Source organism: Cervus canadensis, chromosome 9, assembly GCF_019320065.1.
Source record: "Cervus canadensis isolate Bull #8, Minnesota chromosome 9, ASM1932006v1, whole genome shotgun sequence".
Lineage (NCBI taxonomy): Eukaryota > Metazoa > Chordata > Mammalia > Artiodactyla > Cervidae > Cervus > Cervus canadensis.
In genome coordinates this window covers 13,908,520-13,928,817 of record NC_057394.1, presented here as the reverse complement: position 1 = coordinate 13,928,817, position 20,298 = coordinate 13,908,520, and the positions used below count along the sequence as shown (strand labels likewise).

Below are 20,298 nucleotides of genomic sequence, written 5' to 3'. Positions count from 1 at the left end.
ACACAGGAGCAAACTCACTGTTCAAACAAGTGCCTGCTGACTCCTACGTCCACTGCACTGAATGGATCATCCAGGAGGTAGATGTCTGCATCCTGATACACGGCTCTAGAACACGTAGAGAGATGTCAGGAGAGGACACTTCACACTCCCTGGGTCTCATCTCTGAATCATGATGGTGTCCAATAACTCCATGTTCATTCCAAGAGTCCATGGAAAGAACCAATACCCTGCTTCACACAGGCCCACCCAGTGAGCCGGGTCTGTGTGCTTACGTCCACTAGGAGCCGCGGAGGAGGAGGGGCAGGATGGCAACTGAAATCCTGTTTACCTGGCGAGGCTGACCCGGGCTTTCTGTCCTTCACTCAGCGGGGTTCCTCTGTCTCCTATCTCAGTTTGATCTCCATCCTCCAGAAGCTGTAAATCCTATGTGGAAATAGAAAAGGGAAAGGGAATAAGATGTAAAATGTGTTCTCCTCCTCTCATAGCTCAGTTGGTTAAGAATCCGCCTGCAATCAGGAGACCCCAGTTCAATTCCTGGGTTGAGAAGATCCCCTGGAGAGGGGAAAGGCTACCCACTCCAGTATTCTGGCCTGGAGAATTCCATGGACTATATAGTCCATGGAGTCGCAAAGAGTCAGACATGAATGAGCGACTTTCACTTTCCTCTCATCCTAATTTTTTTTTTTTCTTTAGCCAAACCATGTAGTTTGTGGGATCTTAGTTCTCTGACTAGGGACTGAACCCACAATCTCAGCCATGAGATCATGGAGCCCTAGCCACTGAACCAGCAGGGAATTCCCATCCTCCTAATCCTTTAGTACCAGTTCTTCATACAAGTATTTGATCAAGAGCAATGGGAATGTTCATAGTGACTAAACTATAACCTTGAACAACAACAACAAAAAAAACCTCTTTGGTTTCTCATTTGTTTTCATTCTATAGTTTTTCACGGCATTTATGCATTTGACTATTTTTACACTTATTTATTGAAGATAGACCTATACATCATGCATTATTCAGGGCACGATGAATTCAGCCACAAAGAAACAAAGTCCCAGAGTTTCTTTCCATGGTGGGAGATGGATGATATAAGAAATTAACCTGAGTGCAAATACTGAGGACAGGAAGGAAAAGCAAGCTGGCTCAGGGGGATGGAGAGTGAAGGAGGGAAGTGAGTCCACACTGGGGTGTGAGGGCTCTGCTCAGAGGGGGGTGAGCAGATCTAGGGGAGGGGGAAGGGCTCAGACAGACCTGGAGAGACTGCTCCTCACAGAGGGAGGGGTGGGTGTAGGGGCCACGGGGAGATGCCCAAGGGGGTCAGGACAAGGAGGCAGGAGAGCAGAGTGAGAATGAGGGGAGTGAGGGCGGAGACAGAGCAGGAGGAGCCTGGGGTCACTCCAGTAACAGGGGAAGGGGGAGAAGGGAGGAGTGACATGGTCTGAGGTTTTTTAAAGAATCACTTCTATGCCTTCTGGAAAATAGGCAGTAAGGGGGAATGGGTGAGGGTGACTACAAGCGAGGAGGCAACTGGAATAATCCTGGGGAGAGATGATGGTGGTCAGGACCAGAGTGGGAGCAGAAGGAATGGAGCAACAGGGTCACACTCCAGACACACTTGGAAGGTGGAGCCTGTAAGACCTGCTGACCAGATGGGAGCGGGCTGTAAGAGAAGAGGAGACTGTGGTGTCTGAGATGAGGAAGGGGAAGGGCAGGGTCTCCATTCACTGAGTTGGGGAAGATGGTGGATGTCGGTTTAGGAGACTTCACTTGTGGACAAGGTGAGATGATATCACGGTGATATCATGGTGCAGCTGGACATGCAAGTGTGAAGGTCTGTGCTAGAGACACAGGTGTGAGAGCTAGTGGCCAGGGTGGTGAAGGTACAGGACTTGTTTTATCAGGGAATGAGTGTGTCTTAAAGTTCCAATTTTCCTGAACATGATGTCAGCTTCCCACTTCCACAGAAGGAATAAGACCTGCTGGCGTCTTCACAGTGATACTTAAGACCAGCCATAGAGTGACAGACAAGAACTATACAAGAAAAGGGAGCAAAAACAAAGTAGGCTGGACAGGAAGAACTAAAGGGAAACTGTGTACTCAAGGAACACGGAGTAGATCAGCTAAACCAAGTAGACACTTGCCCATGGAAGCAGAAAACACTCAAACTTAAGAAGGATATGAAGCTTTGATTTGAAAATTGGGGAATCTATCATAAGTTTTATTTGAATACTATTTAAGAAATAAATAGACAAATCTGTTTATTTTCCCCAGAGTACCTGGGGAAATAAAAAAAGATGACAAGAACATCCCCAAAACCACAAAATAACAATCAAGTTTAAGTTACACAGTTATTATATTAGAAATTTGACTGCCTGTAATTATCACTGGACAGATCCTGGCATAGACAAGCAGCACTCATTTCTTTGTCTCTACTTTAGCAAATTTGGGGAGGAAGCAAGTGGCACACCAGGGTCTCCATGATAAACAAATCCTTTGATCTCCTAAGTCTCACTTTCCTCTTCTACAGAATGTGCTGCAGAAACAAGAGTCACTAAACTCAAGGATGCTGTGAGAATCTAAAGTGTAGGAAAACCCTCCATAAATGGAAAAAGGACAGGAATTGATAACTTGCTATTAGTGACTGATCACACTCCTAGTAAACAGAGAAACTGAGACTCAATCCCTGAACCTGCTGACTCCTGGACCTTGGAGTTATCTCATCAGCCTGAATGGATATTCCCAATGTGATTACTTCATATCTCCCTATTTTATTACAGAAAAGTTTTCAGCTCAATGAACTTAAAGGTTTACTTCAATTAGATCTAGTTTAATGTAATATAAAAAATTTTGCTTTTTTTTTTTAACTATTTGTTCCTCCAAGATTAGGCAGATGTGAGCACAGGGAGAACTGTAAGGAGAAATCTTTATAATATTTATATGCATTTAAGAATGGATGAATGAAGAGAAAAAGGCTGTGTTAGTAACAGTTGCTACCATTAACTGAAACCTTGACTTGTTTGCATTTCACAGGCATGGCCTGTAGCCTTTAGGGTAATCCCACCCCTCCCCCATTTAATAAGAGGAGAAACTGAGGCAAACACCTGGAGTTACCATCCGGGACCATTTTTCTCTGAAGGTCAAACCTTTTCCACTACATGTGCAATCTCTGTATCTTCAGGCCAAGACAACTCTGCTGCAACTGCTGCTGCTTACTCACTTCTGTGTCTGACTGTGCGATCACATGGACTGTAGCCCACCAGGCTCCTCTGCGCATGGAATTCTCCAGCAAGAGTGCTGGAGGGTGTTGCTACGCCCTCCAGGGGATCTTCCCGACCCAGGGATCCTGCATTGCAAGCAGATTACCACTGAGCCACCAAGGAAGCCCAAAATAACTCTAGACACCTCTACTATCTGTGACCATCTTATGTCCATCCACCAACACATGGATTCCAAAAGGAGATAAGCAGAGGCTCTCATAACTCATTAAATGGCTCCCAAGTGTTGCAAAGACCTCGCTAACCTCTTGCTAATTGCTAATCAGTCATAAAGGACATTTCAGAGCAGCAACAAAACCTCTTGGAAAACTGCTGAACCAGTGTCCTCGTTTTGCTGTGGAAACCTCAGGCAGGTAACAGGACGTGTTCAAAGTGATAGCAGGCAAGTGACACAGCTGGGTCCAGGACTCCCCTCTCAGTCACTCCTCTGCCCTAGGCCTCCCTTCCTGCCAAGGAGAGAATGGGCACGAGGGGCCCCAACTCTCTGTCCTGACCACGCAAACAGGAGAGCAGTCCATCTTTGTAAATATTTGTCTCATCACATACAGAAGAATTGCTGTGCAGCCCAGTCTTGCAGGGCCCCTTCTCACAGAATATGGATGGTCCAGGGTGAGGGAAGCCTCAGAACAGTGTCCACGTTACTGGTCCAGTCACACCATGTGGCTGCAGCAAAGCATCACCCCCCAGGGAGAACGATGGCCCCTGAGGAAAATGCTGAATGGTAGCCACTCTAGAGATGCTCAGATGTGGGAGAGATGCTCTTCCCTAGAGATGCTCTTCTCTAGAGATGCTCAGATGTGGGAGAGAAAGACAGGGCTGAGCTTCACCAGAAAGGCAAGGTCATGAGAGAAACCCTCACACCTGGCCTGGGTCTTTGGAGTCTGATGTGGGCATCAGGAGCTGGACATGATTAAGGTAAAGAGGAAATGCCTGAGATCTGTTTATTCCACATCCCACCTCCCACCTTCACTCATCATCTGCTTTCTAAAAAGTTCTTTCTTTTAAACGTCCTCAAGCCAGCACAGCACCGAGGACAAGCATGGAGTCTAGAGTTGTGCAGAAACAGATCTGAACTTGAGCTCCAAATGTTAAGGATGGCTGTTTCATCCCCCAAGCTTCAGCTTTACTAACCAAAAATGAGGAATTTGACATCGAGGACACTCACAAAGAATAACTTACATACTTTCTTATGTGTGTATGCACACATGTGTGAGAGGGAGAAAATGATGTGCATGTAGACTCTGAATGGGAGCTGCTGTTCTCACTGTCTACATTTGCTCCCCCCTTTTCTTACATAGTATTTGTAGTAGAGCATTAGTCGCTCAGTTGTGTCCGACTCTTTTGACCCCTATGGACTACAGCATGCCAGGCTCCTCTGTCCATGGAATTCTCCAGGCAAAAATACTGGAGTGGGTTCCATTCCCTTCTCCAGGGATCTTTTGGACCCAGGGATTGAACCCGGGTCTCCCACACTGCAGGCAGATCCTTTACCATCTGAGCCACCAGGCAAGTCCATATATTTGCTCTTAAATTGTTTTTAAATTTTTGTTGCGCTTGTGGCATGTAGGATCTTAGCTTTTGACCAAAGGTCGAACCTATGCCCCCTGCATTGGAAGCATGGAGTTTTAACCACTGGATCACATTATAAACACCATTTAGTAAAAATCCAGCTCATCCCTACTACCTTGATACTGTAACCAAGAAGGGTTAATTTTGAATTCATACTGGATCTGCTTCTGTGACTTTAATCCTTATCTTGCCGCATTTGTTACTGCAGGCATGCATAATTGCCTGCCTCAAGAAGATAGCCTGACTATGCCCACCTGTGAAGGGTTGTAAGGAAGTGAAAGTAACATATCTCCCAGCACGAGGCTTTCTGCTTTATAAGATATTCACAAGAATTAAATGATATTTTTCTTTGTTTCCTCACTTCCAACCATCTCTGATTCACAGAAGAATGTGGCATCCTGCCCCTGACAAGATGGTTATTTTGAGGTGCTAACCTGCCATCTCAGCTATTTGTAAGGCCTCCTCAGAGAATCATTTTGCCTTTTTGCATTTCTTTTTCTTGGGATGGTCTTGATCACTGTCTCCTGTACAATGTCACGAACCTCTGTCCATAGCTCTTCAGGCACTCTATCAGATCTAATCCCTTGAATCTATTTGTCACTTCCACTCTATAATCATAAGGGATTTGATTTAGGTCATACCCGAATGGCCTAGTGGTTTTCCCTTTCTTCAATTTAAGTATGAATTTGGCAATAAGGAGTTCATGATCTGAGCCACAGTCAGCTCCCAGTCTTGTTTTTGCTGACTGTATAGAGCTCCATCTTTGGCTGCAAAGAATATAATCAATCTGATTTCTGTGTTGACCATCTGGTGAGGTCAATGTGTACAGTCTTCTCTTGTGTTGTTGGAAGAGGGTGTTTGCTATGACCAGTGTGTTCTCTTGGCAAAACTCTGTTAGCCTTTGCCCTCTTTCATTCTGTACTCCAAGGCCAAATTTGCTTGTTATTCCAGGTGTCTCTTGACTTCCTACTTTTGCATTCCAGTCTTATACAATGAAAAGGACGTCTTTTCATTTCTAACTAACACTTTTCAAAAGGTGTTAGTTCTAGAAGGTCTTATAGGTCTTCACAGAACCATTCAACTTCAGCTTCTTCAGCATTACTGGTTGGGACATAGACTTGGATTACCGTGATATTGAATGGTTTGCCTTGGAAATGAACAGCAATCATTCCGTTGTTTTTGAGATTGCATTTTTGAGTTCTGCATTTCGGACTCTTGTTGACCATGATGGCTACTTCATTTCTTTAAGAGATTCTTGCCCACAATAGTAGATATAATGGTCATCTGAGTTAAATTCACCTGTTCCAGTCCATTTTAGTTCACTGATTCCTACATCAATGTTCACCCTTGCCATCTCCTGTTTGACCAATTCCAATTTGCCTTGATTCATGGAGCTAACATTCCAGGTTCCTATGCAATATTCCTCTTTACAGCATCAGACCTTGCTTTTATCACCAGTCACATCCACAACTGGGTGTTGTTTTTTATTTGGCTCTGTCTCTTCATTCTTTCTGGAGTTATTTCTCCACTGATCTCCAGTAGCATGCTGGGCACCTACTTACCTGGGGAGTTCATCTTTCAGTGTCCTATCTTTTTGTCTTTTCATACTGTCCATGGGATTCTCAAGGCAAGAATACTGAAGTGGCTTGCCATTCCCATCTCCAGTGGACCACGTTTTGTCAAAGAGTCAGACACAACTGAGCAACTGAACTGATACTGTACCTGCCATCTTCTCTATCAGTGGCTTCCTGAATAAAGCCACTTGTCTCAACACCTCATCTCAGACTTATTGGCCTACAGTGCAGCAAGCAGAATGAGCTTGGACTCAGTTCAGTTCAGTCATTCACTCATGTCAAACTGTGAGACCCCATGGACTACAGCATGCCAGGCTTAGCTGTCCATCACCAACTCCCAGAGCTTGCTCAAAGTCATGTCGATCAAGTCAGTGATGCCATCCAACCATCTCATCTTCAATTATTTCCTTCTCCTCTTGCCTTCAATCTTTCCCATTATCAGGGTCTTTTCCAATGAGTCAGCTCTTCGCATCAGATGGCCACATTATTGGAGCTTCAGCTTCAGCATCAGTCCTTCCAATGAATATTCAGGACTAATTTCCTTTAGGACTGGTTGGATCTCCTTGCAATTCAAGAGACTCTCAAAAGTCTTCTCCAACACCACAGTTGAAAAGCATCAGTTCCTTGGCACTCAGCTTTCTTCATGGTCCAACTCTCACATCCATACATGACTACTGGAAAAACCATAGCTTTTACTAGATGGACCTTTGTCAGCAAAGTAATGTCTCTGCTTTTTAATACACTGTCTAGGTTGGTCATAGCTTTTCTTTCAAGGATCAAGCATTTTTAATTTCATGGCTTAAGTCACCATCTGCAGTGATTTTGGAGCCCAAGAAAATAAAGCCTTTCACTCTTTCCACTGTTTCCCCATCTATTTGCCTGAAGTGTTGGGATTGGATGCCATGATCTTAGTTTTTTGAATGTTGAGTTTTAAGCCAGCTTTTTCACTCTCCTCTTTCTCCTTCATCAAGAGGCTCTTCAGTTCCTCTTCACTTTCTGCCATAAGGGTGGTGTCATCTGCATAACTGAGGTTATTGATATTTCTCCCAGTAATCTTGATTCCAGCTTGTGATTCATGATATTATTAGAGTCCACAGTATGAAAAGAGTGGACTCAGTAACAATATCATTTCCACAAAAGAACGATCTCCCATTAACAACAACCCGGGAGAAAGAAACAAGAGCATTAAACAAGCAATTCTGTTTTGTTCACATTATCACAAAATGCTACTCATCTGATACAATCTATGATGTTCAAGTCATTGTTCAAGCAAAATTACTATTGCTTCACAAAGCGAGTTTGGAGCATTTTAACACCTTACCTTTCAAACACCATCCCAATCTTTTCCTCACAGTACAAAAGAACAGACTGCACTGAACAGGTCTTGGGAGGAGAAACCCTTTAATGCTATTATTTAGATTTTTATAACCCAAGAGAGTAACAGAGTATTTATCAGTATTTACATTTTTCTTTCTTTTTTGCCAGATTATATTGTTTTATCAGGTAATTTCATTTTCACCATTCATTCACTGATTTCATCTAAATTTCAGAGTTTCACCTTGCCATTTTCTGTGAAACGCAGAGTCTTTTCTGAAAACAATCTCTCCCCCAGTGAAACAATGCAGTATTAAGAAGAAATGTTAAAGCATTCTATTTTCTTTAAATAAAAATACTAGTCATAACCAAGTGGAAAGAAAAACCTGGAGACTGAAAGGGACTGAGGAGGTACCAGCCAAGTTCAGCAGGCAGACCTCATGTGGAGTCTGACTCAAACCAATGGTAATGGAGACTTCTCAGTGAGATGACTAGCAACAGGTAAACTAGAAGGTTGATAATATTGAGGAATTTGGGTTATTTTTCAGATGAAATATGTTTTTCCAAAGGTTCTCCTAACTCTTAGAGAAAAACTAGTAAAATGTTTGTGTGTTAGTCGCTCAGTGGTGTCTGACTCTTTACAACCCAATGGACTGTAGCTCACCAGGCAATATTGGAGTGGATAATTATTTCCTTCTCCAGGTTATCTTCCAAGCCCAGGAATGGAACCCACATCTCCTTAACTGCAGGCAGGGTCTTTACCGTCTGAGCCACCAGGGAAGCTTTGAAAGTGAAAGTGACAGTCACTCTGTTGTGTCCTGTTCTTTGTGACCCCTGGACTACAGAGTCCATGGAATTCTCCAGGCTAGAATATTGTAGTGGGTAGTCATTCCCATCTCCAGGGGACCTTTCCAATCCAGGGATCAAACCCAGGTCTCCCACATTGCAGGCAGATTCTTTACCAGCTGAGCCGAAAGCTTTACAGATGAACTAATCTGAGGTCTAGGATCTGCTCCAGAATAACCTGGGGTGGGGGTGGGGCTGGCAGAGGCAGGAGTGGAGATGCGGCAAGACTGGCCACCAGCCGCTCCTGGTTGAAGCTGGGGAGTGGGTACATGAGGGTTCATTACACTGTGCACTCTAGTTTTAGAAATTTTTGTAACTGTCCACTACGAAAATAAGTTAAGTGAATGAAACTTCACAAAGTGAAACAACTCCCTCCTCAACAAGACATTCTGTGAGCGTCCTTATGGCATCAGGATTGAAGGAGTAGCATATGTGCCGGCATACTTACTCAGAAGACTGGCGTAAACATTAAACAACAGTGAACGATCTTTCAAACTTTAAAAAAGAAAAAAAGAACTTTCAACAAACTTTACTGATAGTTTAAACCAAGTCCAAGTCTGTCATTTGAAATTCTAGTACATACTTCTCAAAAGTCCTTACTCACCTCTCCCAAAGCACAAGCCTTTATTACTTCTTCATATCGGTCTTTTTCATATTTCTTCCCAAATAAAATGTTACTCCTCACAGTTCCTGAGAATACCCAGGGCTGCTGAGAGAAATACGCGATCCTCCCGTGCACGCTGATCTGCCCGTGACTCGGGGGCAGCTCCCCCAGCACAGCGCATAACAGTGACAACTGAAACAGATGGCAACACACACACGTGAACAGGGTGCACTCAGGATGAAACACATCCCATAGCACAGCGGACCCCAGCCTGGTGCTTGATACACAATAGAACCCTTGCATTTAGAACAGGATAAAGTACAGGCCTGGAAGTTTGGACAAAAACAATCGAAAAAAACACTATTGGTCAATGCAAATGAATGATTGATAAGGAATATTAATAAAATACTATAACAATCTCCTCTGCCCAAGAGGATCCCCCAAATGAAGCACTACACTCAGCAAAAAAAAAAAAAAAAAAACTAAGAATGTTTAACATCTTTCACTAGCAGAGCAGTCCAGCAGGATGTGTATATCATGTGTCTGATGTTTAGTGCAGTTGTTCCTGCATCCAGGTATCCCTCACTTGACAAACACTTATTCTTAAAAAGCTTTGTGTGAAGACTATATCCAAAGATGATTACTTAAAAGACTTCTGAAATGAGTTGTATCTAAAGAGCAAAAGTCCATCATAGAGGAAATTACCACCCTATCATGTACACATCCCACATTTAGGTTTCTGCATTTTGTTGTTTCATAACACAGGACACTAAAGTGCAAGTGCACATGTCTTTCAAATCTCTTTAACACACAGAAGTGACACATCTGTGTCTACACCATCAGAGCGCTCACCACACTGGGCTGAAACAAACTGCCTATGTATCTGTCTCGCCCTGGAACCTGGTTGCCTCTGGACAGCAGAGACGCTGGGGTCTGGCTCACATCTGTGTCTTTAGCTCCAGCATGTGGCTGAACATTTACTACACGTGCACTGAAAGGATCACAAGTCACATGAGGAAATGCTCAGAGCTTCCTGGAAGAGCCTTCCCCATCTCCAGACTTCCTAGAGGGGCCACTGTGATGAAAAGAAGTCCCACTGTCTCCATCCATCCTGAACAGCTGCCACATAAATAATTTCATTCACTGAGACGTCCAAATTCCTGACAACGGTTCCCAACTGTGCAGTGTGAAGCACCAAGGAAGAAAACACAGTGTGTGCTTATCTAGATTTATTTGGCCATGAAACCTTCTTGCAAAACTAATATTCCATGGGACAGGTTGAGAAGCGCTGTTCTAGGTACACCCAATTCAAACTGTGTCACACACAGCTCTGGGATCAACTCTGAGAATTTAACAAGGGCAGTGGTGTTGCATCAAGCTGACAATAGGCATGACAACTTACCTTTCCTGCACCCACAGGTCCAACCACAGCTAACAGTTCACCGGGTCTGGCAGTAAACAAAAGGTCTTGTAGGGTTGGGGTCTCTGATGCCTGCAAATTAAAGTTTATAAAAATGTGCCCATTTCAATAAAGTAACATACATTACTTCAGAATGTAGAGAAAATTATGTAATAGTCATTGATGTGCTAATGTAATCCACATTTTTCTCCTTCCTATTTTAAGATAGTAAGTCCTGGAGGCCTTTTCATCCAATCATACATCTCTCTTTGGGGGTTAACAAGACTCATTCTTTTACCAGTTTTCCATGAGGACATAGCTCTAGACACCCACAGAATTTTAGTAGTAGAAATGACAAGGCACCTGCCTGAAACGCAAACTGAATAATGCACATAAGCTTATTAATATAATGCACTTAATAGAATATTCAGCTTGGGATGTTTTTTAATCATTTATAAGTTTTCATCATGACCCTTGGTTTTAACTGTCTCATTAATCTCCACAGTTCAATTCAGTTCAGTCACTCAATCGTGTCCAACTCTTTGCGACCCCATGGACTGCAGCATGCCAGGTCTCCCTGTCCATCACCAACTCCTGGAGCTTGCTCAAACTCATGTCCATCGAGTCGGTGATGCCATCCAGCCATCTCATCCTCTGTCGTCTCTTTCTCCTCCTGCCCCCAATCCATCCCAGCATCAGGGTCTTGGCAAATTAAGTGTTATTAATAATGGTCCAGGCTCTAATTTTTAACAAGAGCTCTAATTTAATACCACCAACAACAACAACAAAAAGTGGGGAATAAGTTAATTATGACATGATGAATCAAAGTGATAAAGCCTCAGTTTATATGCATTACTCCTTGGAAGGAAAGTTATGACCAACCTAGATAGCATATTAAAAAGCAGAGACATTACTTTGCCAACAAAGGTCCATCTAGTCAAGGCTATGGTTTTTCCAGTGGTCATGTATGGATGTGAGAGTTGGACTGTGAAGAAAGCTGTGTGCTGAAAAATTGATGCTTTTGAACTGTGGTGTTGGAGAAGACTCTTGAGAGTCCCTTGGACTGCAGGAGATCCAACCAGTCCATCCTGAAGGAGATAAGTCCTGGGTGTTCACTGGAAGGACTGATGCTGAAGCTGAAACTCCAGTACTTTGGCCACCTCATGCGAAGAGTTGACTCATTGGAAAAGACCCTGATGCTGGGAGGGATTGGGGGCAGGAGGAGGAGGGGACAACAGAGGATGAGATGGCTGGATGGCATCACAGACTCGATGGGCCTGAGTTTGAGTCAACTCCGGGAGTTGGTGACGGACAGGGAGGCCTGGTGTGCTGCAATTCATGGGGTCGCAAAGAGTCTGACACGACTGAGCAACTGAACTGAACTGAACTGATATGCATTACCTGTCCTGGCTGAATGGAGGATAATAAAGTACTTCTACTGAAGAAAAACAGGCAGTTTATTTACTATCTGAGCCCCCAGGGAAGTCCAAAGAAACGAAATAACAACAAAAACCATGGAGATACATGCGCTAGGACCCCCACCCAATGCAATGAAGGACAAAGTACTCATTGTGCCAATAACAAGTCACATTCTTGAGAGACTTACAGGTTCATGTATGTCTTTATATATCATAAGTGTTAAGAAAATTGTCAATAGCTGCCAATGCTTAAAAAAAAAAAGAAAAGTGAGTGGTGACACTTGACTCTAAAGTGCCCCAAAGACTAAAAACACGACTCTGGATTTAAAAGTCTGGATATTCCTCAAAATAAAAATTTGTCCGGAAAGAAATGAACTAACCATAAAGAATTCACAGGCTTAAAAATGACAATTATTCTTCATGGTCAAAAACACCAGCCCCAGATTTTAAAAAGACTATAAATCTACCAATAAGAAGCTAGATGTTAAAACATAAGAAATATTTTTTAACCTTCTCCACTTCTTTCTTCTTTTCTGACACTTAGGGTTCCTATTTTATTACTTACCACTCAGTTATGACTAAAAAACAATGAGTCACACACCAACATCAGCTCCCTGTCACCACCCCTCAGTTTCCCAGGGTCAGACACAGTTCCCTCCGGGTTCAGGCTTCAGGATCGGGCACTACTCTGCCGTGACCAGTAGAGGGCAGCACTCAGCAGCGCAGACGTGCTGGGTCCAGTCAACTCCGAGTTATCCAGGCTCAGGGGATGCTGACTCAACAAGGATCATCAGCTGAGCCCCCACTCTGTACCAGATATAGGTGAAAAACCCTGACCCATGAAGAAATGGAGGCTCCCACAGGACCATTTATTTTACAGCTTCAAGATTGAGACCAAGTTCCATCATTTCATGAATGAGACCTGGGTCCCTGAGACCTGCCCCCACCTGCCCACCTGCCCACCTGGCTGTCTAGTGGAGCAGGTTACAGAGTTCATGTCTATCTCCTGCCTCCCAACCCAGCAGGGGCTTCGTTCAGATTCAGCTTCTCTTTAAAATGTCTGTGTCCCCCGTCCAAGGGATCTCTCACCCAAGATCTAACCTGACAGCCATAATTACTAATGACCCCAGCAAGGGGCACAGTCCTTCCATAGGCAAGGCCAGGACAACATAATAGGCTGTTTTGTTTTACAATGCAAGTTGCACAAAAATCTGGGAATGTGTTATTAAGTTCTTGAAAGAAAAACAAAATAGCTCATTTTAAAATGCTGCATAATTTGGTACAAAAGAAATTTGGTAATGGGTTATTAAAAAATACGTGTTAGTATTCACTTGGAGTGGTATTTATAATGGAATTTTAGTGCTTTCCATAAATGCTTCAAGAGTACTGTGACGAGAAATATTAAACAGGAGGTAAATCTACTGGAATAAGGTATGAGAAACTCTCAGGATAGGTCAGGCACCTTCTGTGAGTTTCCATGTGCAAATGGTACAGGAATGTGGTTTTATATATTTGAGAACATATTATACTACTGTGTTATTGACGGAGAAGGCAGGCACTTAATCAGAAGTTGGTGAACACCATGCAGGTAGCAAAACGGAGTCACAGGCATGAAAGACAGGAGGAGCCTACAGAGTCTAGACACTTGCTCTGTGGTCCCCACTCTGACAGCAGCTGGGCTCCTGAGCTCTGCTCTGGACAGTGGACCCTCTGGTAGAGACATCTCCTTCCTGAGTCCTCCCGGCTCTCGGGTGGGAACAGTTTCCTGCCTTTGCTAATTTCTGGGTTGTCTCACCCACCACCATTTTGCTGTTTCTGCTTTTCCCCACTCTTATCATCTATGTAACTAATTCCCTGCATGAAACTCCCTCTCCCATGGTGGGGTTGTGTTTTCCTGACTGATTCACACTGATACAGGAGGATGAGCACAGAGGACCAGGGAACCAGGGAGGCAGGAACATTTCAATCATCGGTAAAGGAGGCAGCATTGCATGTGCAATTTTGAAAGCGGACCCTTGTTTTTTTTCAGTTTGCCAGAAAGTCATAAATAAACCAAGTGTTGGAAAATCACCAGTTCTCCCTGTCAGTTTCCACACACTGCAACCCTTCAACTAGGAATCACTGGTGCTCACTACGCCCACCTGCTGTTTCCTTCCTGCCCCTGGCTGCTGGTAAAGTAGCCAGAACCATTCAGAAGCTTAGGATGGGGGAGCCCCCACTCTACCCCACAGCAAAGATCCAGATCATGGCCTCACTGCATGTACAATAAAGTGATCTGATAATCAAGGCAAAAAATGTACACTGATTCCCCAAAGCCTCTTTAACAACTGTCTGTGTATTCATTAGTTAAACCATTCCACACTGCAGCATTTTGTCCATCCAATCCTGTAAATTCTAACATTATGAACACATGTACTTTAAATTCAAAATGTGCTAATACTTTGAAAGTTCTCTTGAAAATGAAATAAAGAGCAACATGTCAAACTTCTTAGGTTGATTTTATACTTAATCTCCATTGGCTGCAAACCTGATTCCTGATTTTGAGAATTTTTATAACATACTCTCAATATATGAGCAAATCACACTTTACACCATGTGGAAAACCTCATCATTCTCCCATAAACCTATGTCTTCAGTTGTCAATTAGTAGTCATGATATTGGGGTAGAGGACTTGTTACCTTATCCCAAGAAGCAGTGAAATCGTTCATGTCCACTATCGTTTCACCATCTGATGGCAGCTGAGGGTTGAGCTGTGGTATCTCATCAAGTAATAGGAAGTTCTACAGAAAAAGGAGAAACACAGATCATTAAACTGCAAGAACAAAGCACAAACAAAAATAATTGCTTTCCTGGAATTTGTATTAAAAGATTTTATACAGCCTACATATCATTTTGTCAGCTGTATTTAAACTAGCTTTGTTTCATATCATAACATACTAAATAATATGTATTATATAGAATAATATATATCATATGGTATACATAATCATATAATATAGTATATATAGTATGCATAGAGTGTTTTATATACATATGTATGTGTATACATAAACATATTTATATACAAAGCACATATAAGAATATTTTATATACAAACACTGTTGTTTAATTGCTCAGTCAAGTCTGACTCTTTTGAGACCTTCATGGGATTTTCTGGGCAAGAATACTGGAGTGGGTTGCCATTTCCCTCTCCAGGGGATCTTCCCAGCCTAGGAATCAAACCTGCATCTCTTGCATCTCCTGCACTGGCAGGAGGATTCTTTACCACTGTGCCACCTGGGTAGTCATATAAACATAAGGATATTTACAACTAGTACCACCTGGGAAGCCCCATATACTTACAGATAGATAAATACACACACACACACATATATATATATATATATATATATATATAAAATAAACAGTTCCTGGCCATGAGCAAAGTAGTGCCTTTCTTTCTCAACAAGTATACTGGTTCCTCCTTAAAGAGAAAATATGACTCCAAACTTCAGCACTTTTAGAACCTGGACATTTTTATTATTTACCTTTTGAGTTACTAACAACAAACAGGAGAATTGGTAGGAAATGATTCCACAAATACTTACTGAATCCCACCAGGTGCCAAGCACCCTGTGATACTGCTAGGAACACAGCGAGGAAGGCCATGCCCAGGCCTTCAGGCATCAAGGGGCACAGAACAGGCTGGGACAACAAGATCAATGGCAGAGATGCAAACGAAAACCCTGGCGATGCCTATTTTGCATCATGACCTTTCCCTGGACACTTAAACACACTCTGCCTTTCTCCTAATGTGTTTTAAGTCAGTATCACTGTTTTCCATTAGTTATCACTTAAGTCGTTATTCTAAAAATGAAGTGCTCTTAAATTTCTCTTATAAATATTTTACAAGCATCTTTCCACAATCACTGTCTCTTCTTCTTGGACACTGCCCTCTCTCCTCCAATAGGAATGACTGCAGCTCCCACTGCTTGCTTTGTTCACACTGCTTAGCAGTTATTCAATGGAATGTAGCTGATTAAAACCAACTCCTGAGAACCACTACAAAGCTAGGATAATCTTACGCAGGAAAACTCCCTCCTGTCCTACAAATGCTAGACATAATCCAGCAAGGAAAGCTACTCTGGCAGAGAAATTGAGTAAACAACTGAGACAACCCCAGTGCCATCGCCTCCTCCAGGAACCATGAAAGTGTGGCAGAGACTGCTGGCTGATCTCAAAATCTGCTCTCATTCTTCCCAAACCCTGGATTTTAGCTGCAAGTGGCAGCCTGGAAGTAGGCCCTAGCTCTCCAGGCTCCCAAGCAGATAGGGGCAGCCACGTGATTAAATCCAGGTCAGTGGAGAGTGACAATGTCCAGAACCTTCCTCCGTCCCATGGCCTGGGCTTTGGAGGCTGCCAGCTTGGTCAAGGCCATACACAATGGAGTAACAAGGAAGAGTCTGGAACTTCCCTAATGATGCAGTAGATAAGAATCTGCCTGCCAGTGCAAGGGACACGAGTTTGATCCCTGGTCCAGGAGATTCTACATGCCACAGAGCAACTAAGCCCATGTGCCACAACTACTGAGTCTGAGCTCTAGAGCCCAAGTGCCACAACTACTGAAGCCTGGGCACCTGGTGCCCATGCTCCACAACAAGAGAAGTCACCGCAATGAGAAGCTTGTTTGCCACAGCTAGAGAAAATCGGTGCAGCAATGAAGACCCAGCACAGAAAAAATTAATTTTTTTTTTTAAAAAAAGAAAGAGTCTAAGTCCCTAACACCATGGAGGATGATTCCCACAAAAAAAAAAAAAAATAGTCTGCTGAAATCCTAAACTGTTACCTCAAAATATGACTTAAAAGCAGGGTTGCTGCAGATGTAATCAACTAAGGTGAGACCACAGTGGAGTAGGGTAGGCCCCAAATCCAATATGATTAGTGTCCTTATAAGAAGAGAAAACCAGAGAGACACACACACTGGCAGGAAATGCCCTTGTGATGATGGAGACAGAAGCTGTAGTGATGGCAGTTACAAGCCAAGGAAGATCAAGGTTTTCCTGCAACAACCTAAGCTAACAGAGGAGAGGAAGGAGTTCCTCTTGCAGGATTCAGAGGGATGGTGACCCTGCTGACTCCTTGACTTCAGACTTCTAGGCTCCAGGACTGAGAAACAATCAATTCCTGGGGTTTTAAGCACCTGTTTGTGGTACTTGGTTACAGCAGCCCCAGGAAACCCATACAGAGCCTTATAAGGACACTTGCATGAGAGAAAAACAAACTATCTGTGTAAGCAGCTTTAACATGGGTAATTCTAGGACTCACAGGCAAACTGAGTCCAAATCAACATGGGGGAAAACTGAAATAAGCATCTGAGGATGTGGGAGAAAGAAAACAACACATAAACAGTAACCTATTACCCTACAAACCATAAACATACTTCAAGTCCTTGACACCCAGAGTATCGTGCCCCCGCATCATAAATGTGATTGCAATCTTCTATTGCAAAAGAACGACTGGTAAAAACCGAACATGAAACCTGCTTCTGTGCAGGAAAAGAAAGACATTGTGATCCCTGCATCTCTCTCAAAGACCAGCTGGTGGGAGACGCCATCCCCTTGTTCCCTCTTCCTCTCATCCAGGCTCACTGAGAACATAACACTGGGCATGGCTCCTCCTACCTGCCCTGAGCCGGAGTCCAGCAGGAGACAGGGTGGATGGACAGTGGTCTGAGGACTCCTCTGCAGACTCTCCACCACCGCAGCCTGAGTTGTCTCTCCACACCACCTCTTCCGTAGTCAGCCAGGTACCAGCTCTCACCTGTTCTGACACAGCTCATCCCTCTCCCAATGCTTTTCTCTCAAAATATAATTTCAGAATTCAACCCACTATTAACCACTGAAAATATTAATACAACTTTTCTTTTGCCGGTTCCTTCTCCAGCCCTCCCCAACACCACCAAACCTATCCCAACACCACTTCTTCCTGACCTCTTTACAGCACCTCTGAGTTTCCATCATGCTTAACACACCCAGAGACCCATCAGCACCTAAGTCCACACTCCCCAGGTGGCCTCTGCCTGGATGCCCTGAGTACTAACCCCACCCAACCTTCTGAGTCAACCTCAAATGCTAACCCTCCATGGAACCACCCAGGACAATCCAGGCTGGCACTGCCCTCCCTACCTCTGAATCCCCAGAGAGATAGTAAGTCACACAGAGGGGAGACACTACATCATTCATGCACCTACAGTCACAACTCCAACTGAGACCAAGCTTTGCACAGAGTCAACCCCTCATGGGTAAGGTAAGGAGCAGACTGCAGGGCTGGTTCAAATCAATAGAAACACTGACTGCATGACTACTATAGCCTTACACAGTCTGAGCTAACACGGTAACAAGCAAAATGTTTCACATGTATGTTACACATTATCTAGAAAGAAATTCCAATCTTAGCTTAAATGTGTTACCAAGACAAAAAACAATGTTAAGTATGCGCACCTTAGAACAGAAATTTTCCACTTTCAAAAAAAGAAGAAGAAAGTAAAGAACAAGCATGCCCTAAGTAAGGAATTAAATCTAATGAGCGCTTGTTCACAAATAATAGGTCTCAGAAGGGAAAGAGTCACAATCTTCCAGGGGCTAAATGACACTCCATTCAGCACATGACCAACTCCTGAAGGTGCAGAAGTGCTGGCTGGATTCTTCTCCAGGACTCAGGCTAATGAAAGAGCTGAAATTAAATTTCTCTTAGACCCAGAACAGGTTCTGCAGGAAAATATCAACATCAAAACTGTAGCCAAAAAGAGTGATTTCCCAGTGGCTGGGAATGGAAAATCTGCTTTATGAACAATATAACCTCAGAGACACATTTTATGGCATGTAAAATCACTGAAGACATTCAGTGCTTCGGAGACAAGATATTTACAATCCTAGTGGAGTCATTCAATGCCAGGATCTTCAGACCCCTTTTCTTATTAAGAAAAAAATAGAGGGACTTCTTGGACCTATAAAATCATAATAAATCCTCATATTCTCAATATGAAAAATGGAAATTGAAAAGCATATATAAACAAGAAGACACAAAACTATGAAGACCACGTGTAGGTTTGCCTGAGTATGGACCACAACAGGCCCTCTAAGGTAGGCAGGGGTGGTGGGTTTCCTTCCTAGGACTCCCAGATATGACCCGAGAAGAAACCCTAGGAGATGACCATCCAGTCTACTGAGTCCCAGGCTGAGGGGGACAGTGGGGCAGCAGAGCTCAACCCCACACTGTATTCTAAACTCCTCATGTCCATCATACTTCCAGCCCATCTGTGGTCAAACCTCACCCAGCTCTAACAACCTGGTCAGTAAACTTAGCTGACCTTTTCTTCCACTCTTGCTTCCCTTTTCACCCTCTAATTGGACATTAAACCATCTAAGTAAGAGGCAGGTTGAGGAAGAAAATGAACATCCAATCATTGTCTAGTACCTGTTAGATAACAGCATAGGAACTAAGTAACAGGATAGGAACTATATAACAGGATAGGAACTAAATAACAGGATAACAGGATAAGAACTAAAGAGCATCTTGATGAAAGTGAAAGAGGAGAGTGAAAAATTCGCTTAAGACTCAACATTCAGAAAACTAAGATCATGGCATCTGGTCCCATCACTTCATGGCAAATATTTGGGGAAACAATGGAAACAGTGACAGACTTTATTTTCTTGGGCTCCAAAATCACTGCAGATGGTGATTGCAGCCATGAAATTAAAAGACACTTGTTCCTTGGAAGAAAAGCTATGACCAATCTAGATAGCATATTAAAAAGCAGAGACATTCCTTTGCCAACAAAGGTCCTTCTAGTCAAAGCTATGGTTTTTCCAGTAGTCATATATGGATGTGAGAGTTGGGCTATAAAGAAAGCTGAGTGCCGAAGAATTGATGAATTTTGAACTTTAGTGTTGGAGAAGACTCTTGAGAGTCCCTTGGACTATAAGGAGATCCAACCAGTCAATCCTAAAGGAAATCAGTCCTGAATATTCATTGGAAGGACTGATGCTGAAGCTGAAACTCCAATACTTTGGCCACCTGATGTGAAGAACTGACTCATTTGTAAAGACCCTGATGCTGGGAAAGACTGAAGGCAGGAGGAGAAGGGGACGACAGAGGATGAGATGGTTGGATGGTATCACCAACTCAATGAACGTGAGTTTGAGCAAGCTTCAGGAGCTGGTGATGGACAGGGAAGCCTGGCGTGCTTCAGTCCATGGAGTTGCAAAGAGTCAGACACAATTAAGCAACTGAACTGAACTGAACAGGATAGGAAGCTGA

At 43.3% G+C, this 20,298-nt stretch overlaps 1 protein-coding gene across 1 annotated transcript in view; it reads right to left on the bottom strand.

Annotated features, from left to right (window-relative positions):
* The window catches only part of LOC122447235 (ATP-binding cassette sub-family C member 4-like), a 151,847-nt gene that overhangs the window by 94,805 nt on the left and 36,744 nt on the right, over positions 1-20,298 (bottom strand). The window contains exons 7-11 of the mRNA XM_043477771.1: positions 14,679-14,780; positions 10,585-10,674; positions 9,183-9,374; positions 329-423; positions 19-105 (exon numbers count right to left, since the gene is read on the bottom strand). Of these exons, the coding sequence (XP_043333706.1) occupies positions 19-105; positions 329-423; positions 9,183-9,374; positions 10,585-10,674; positions 14,679-14,780 (566 nt within the window). The remainder of the gene's footprint in view (positions 1-18; positions 106-328; positions 424-9,182; positions 9,375-10,584; positions 10,675-14,678; positions 14,781-20,298) is intronic.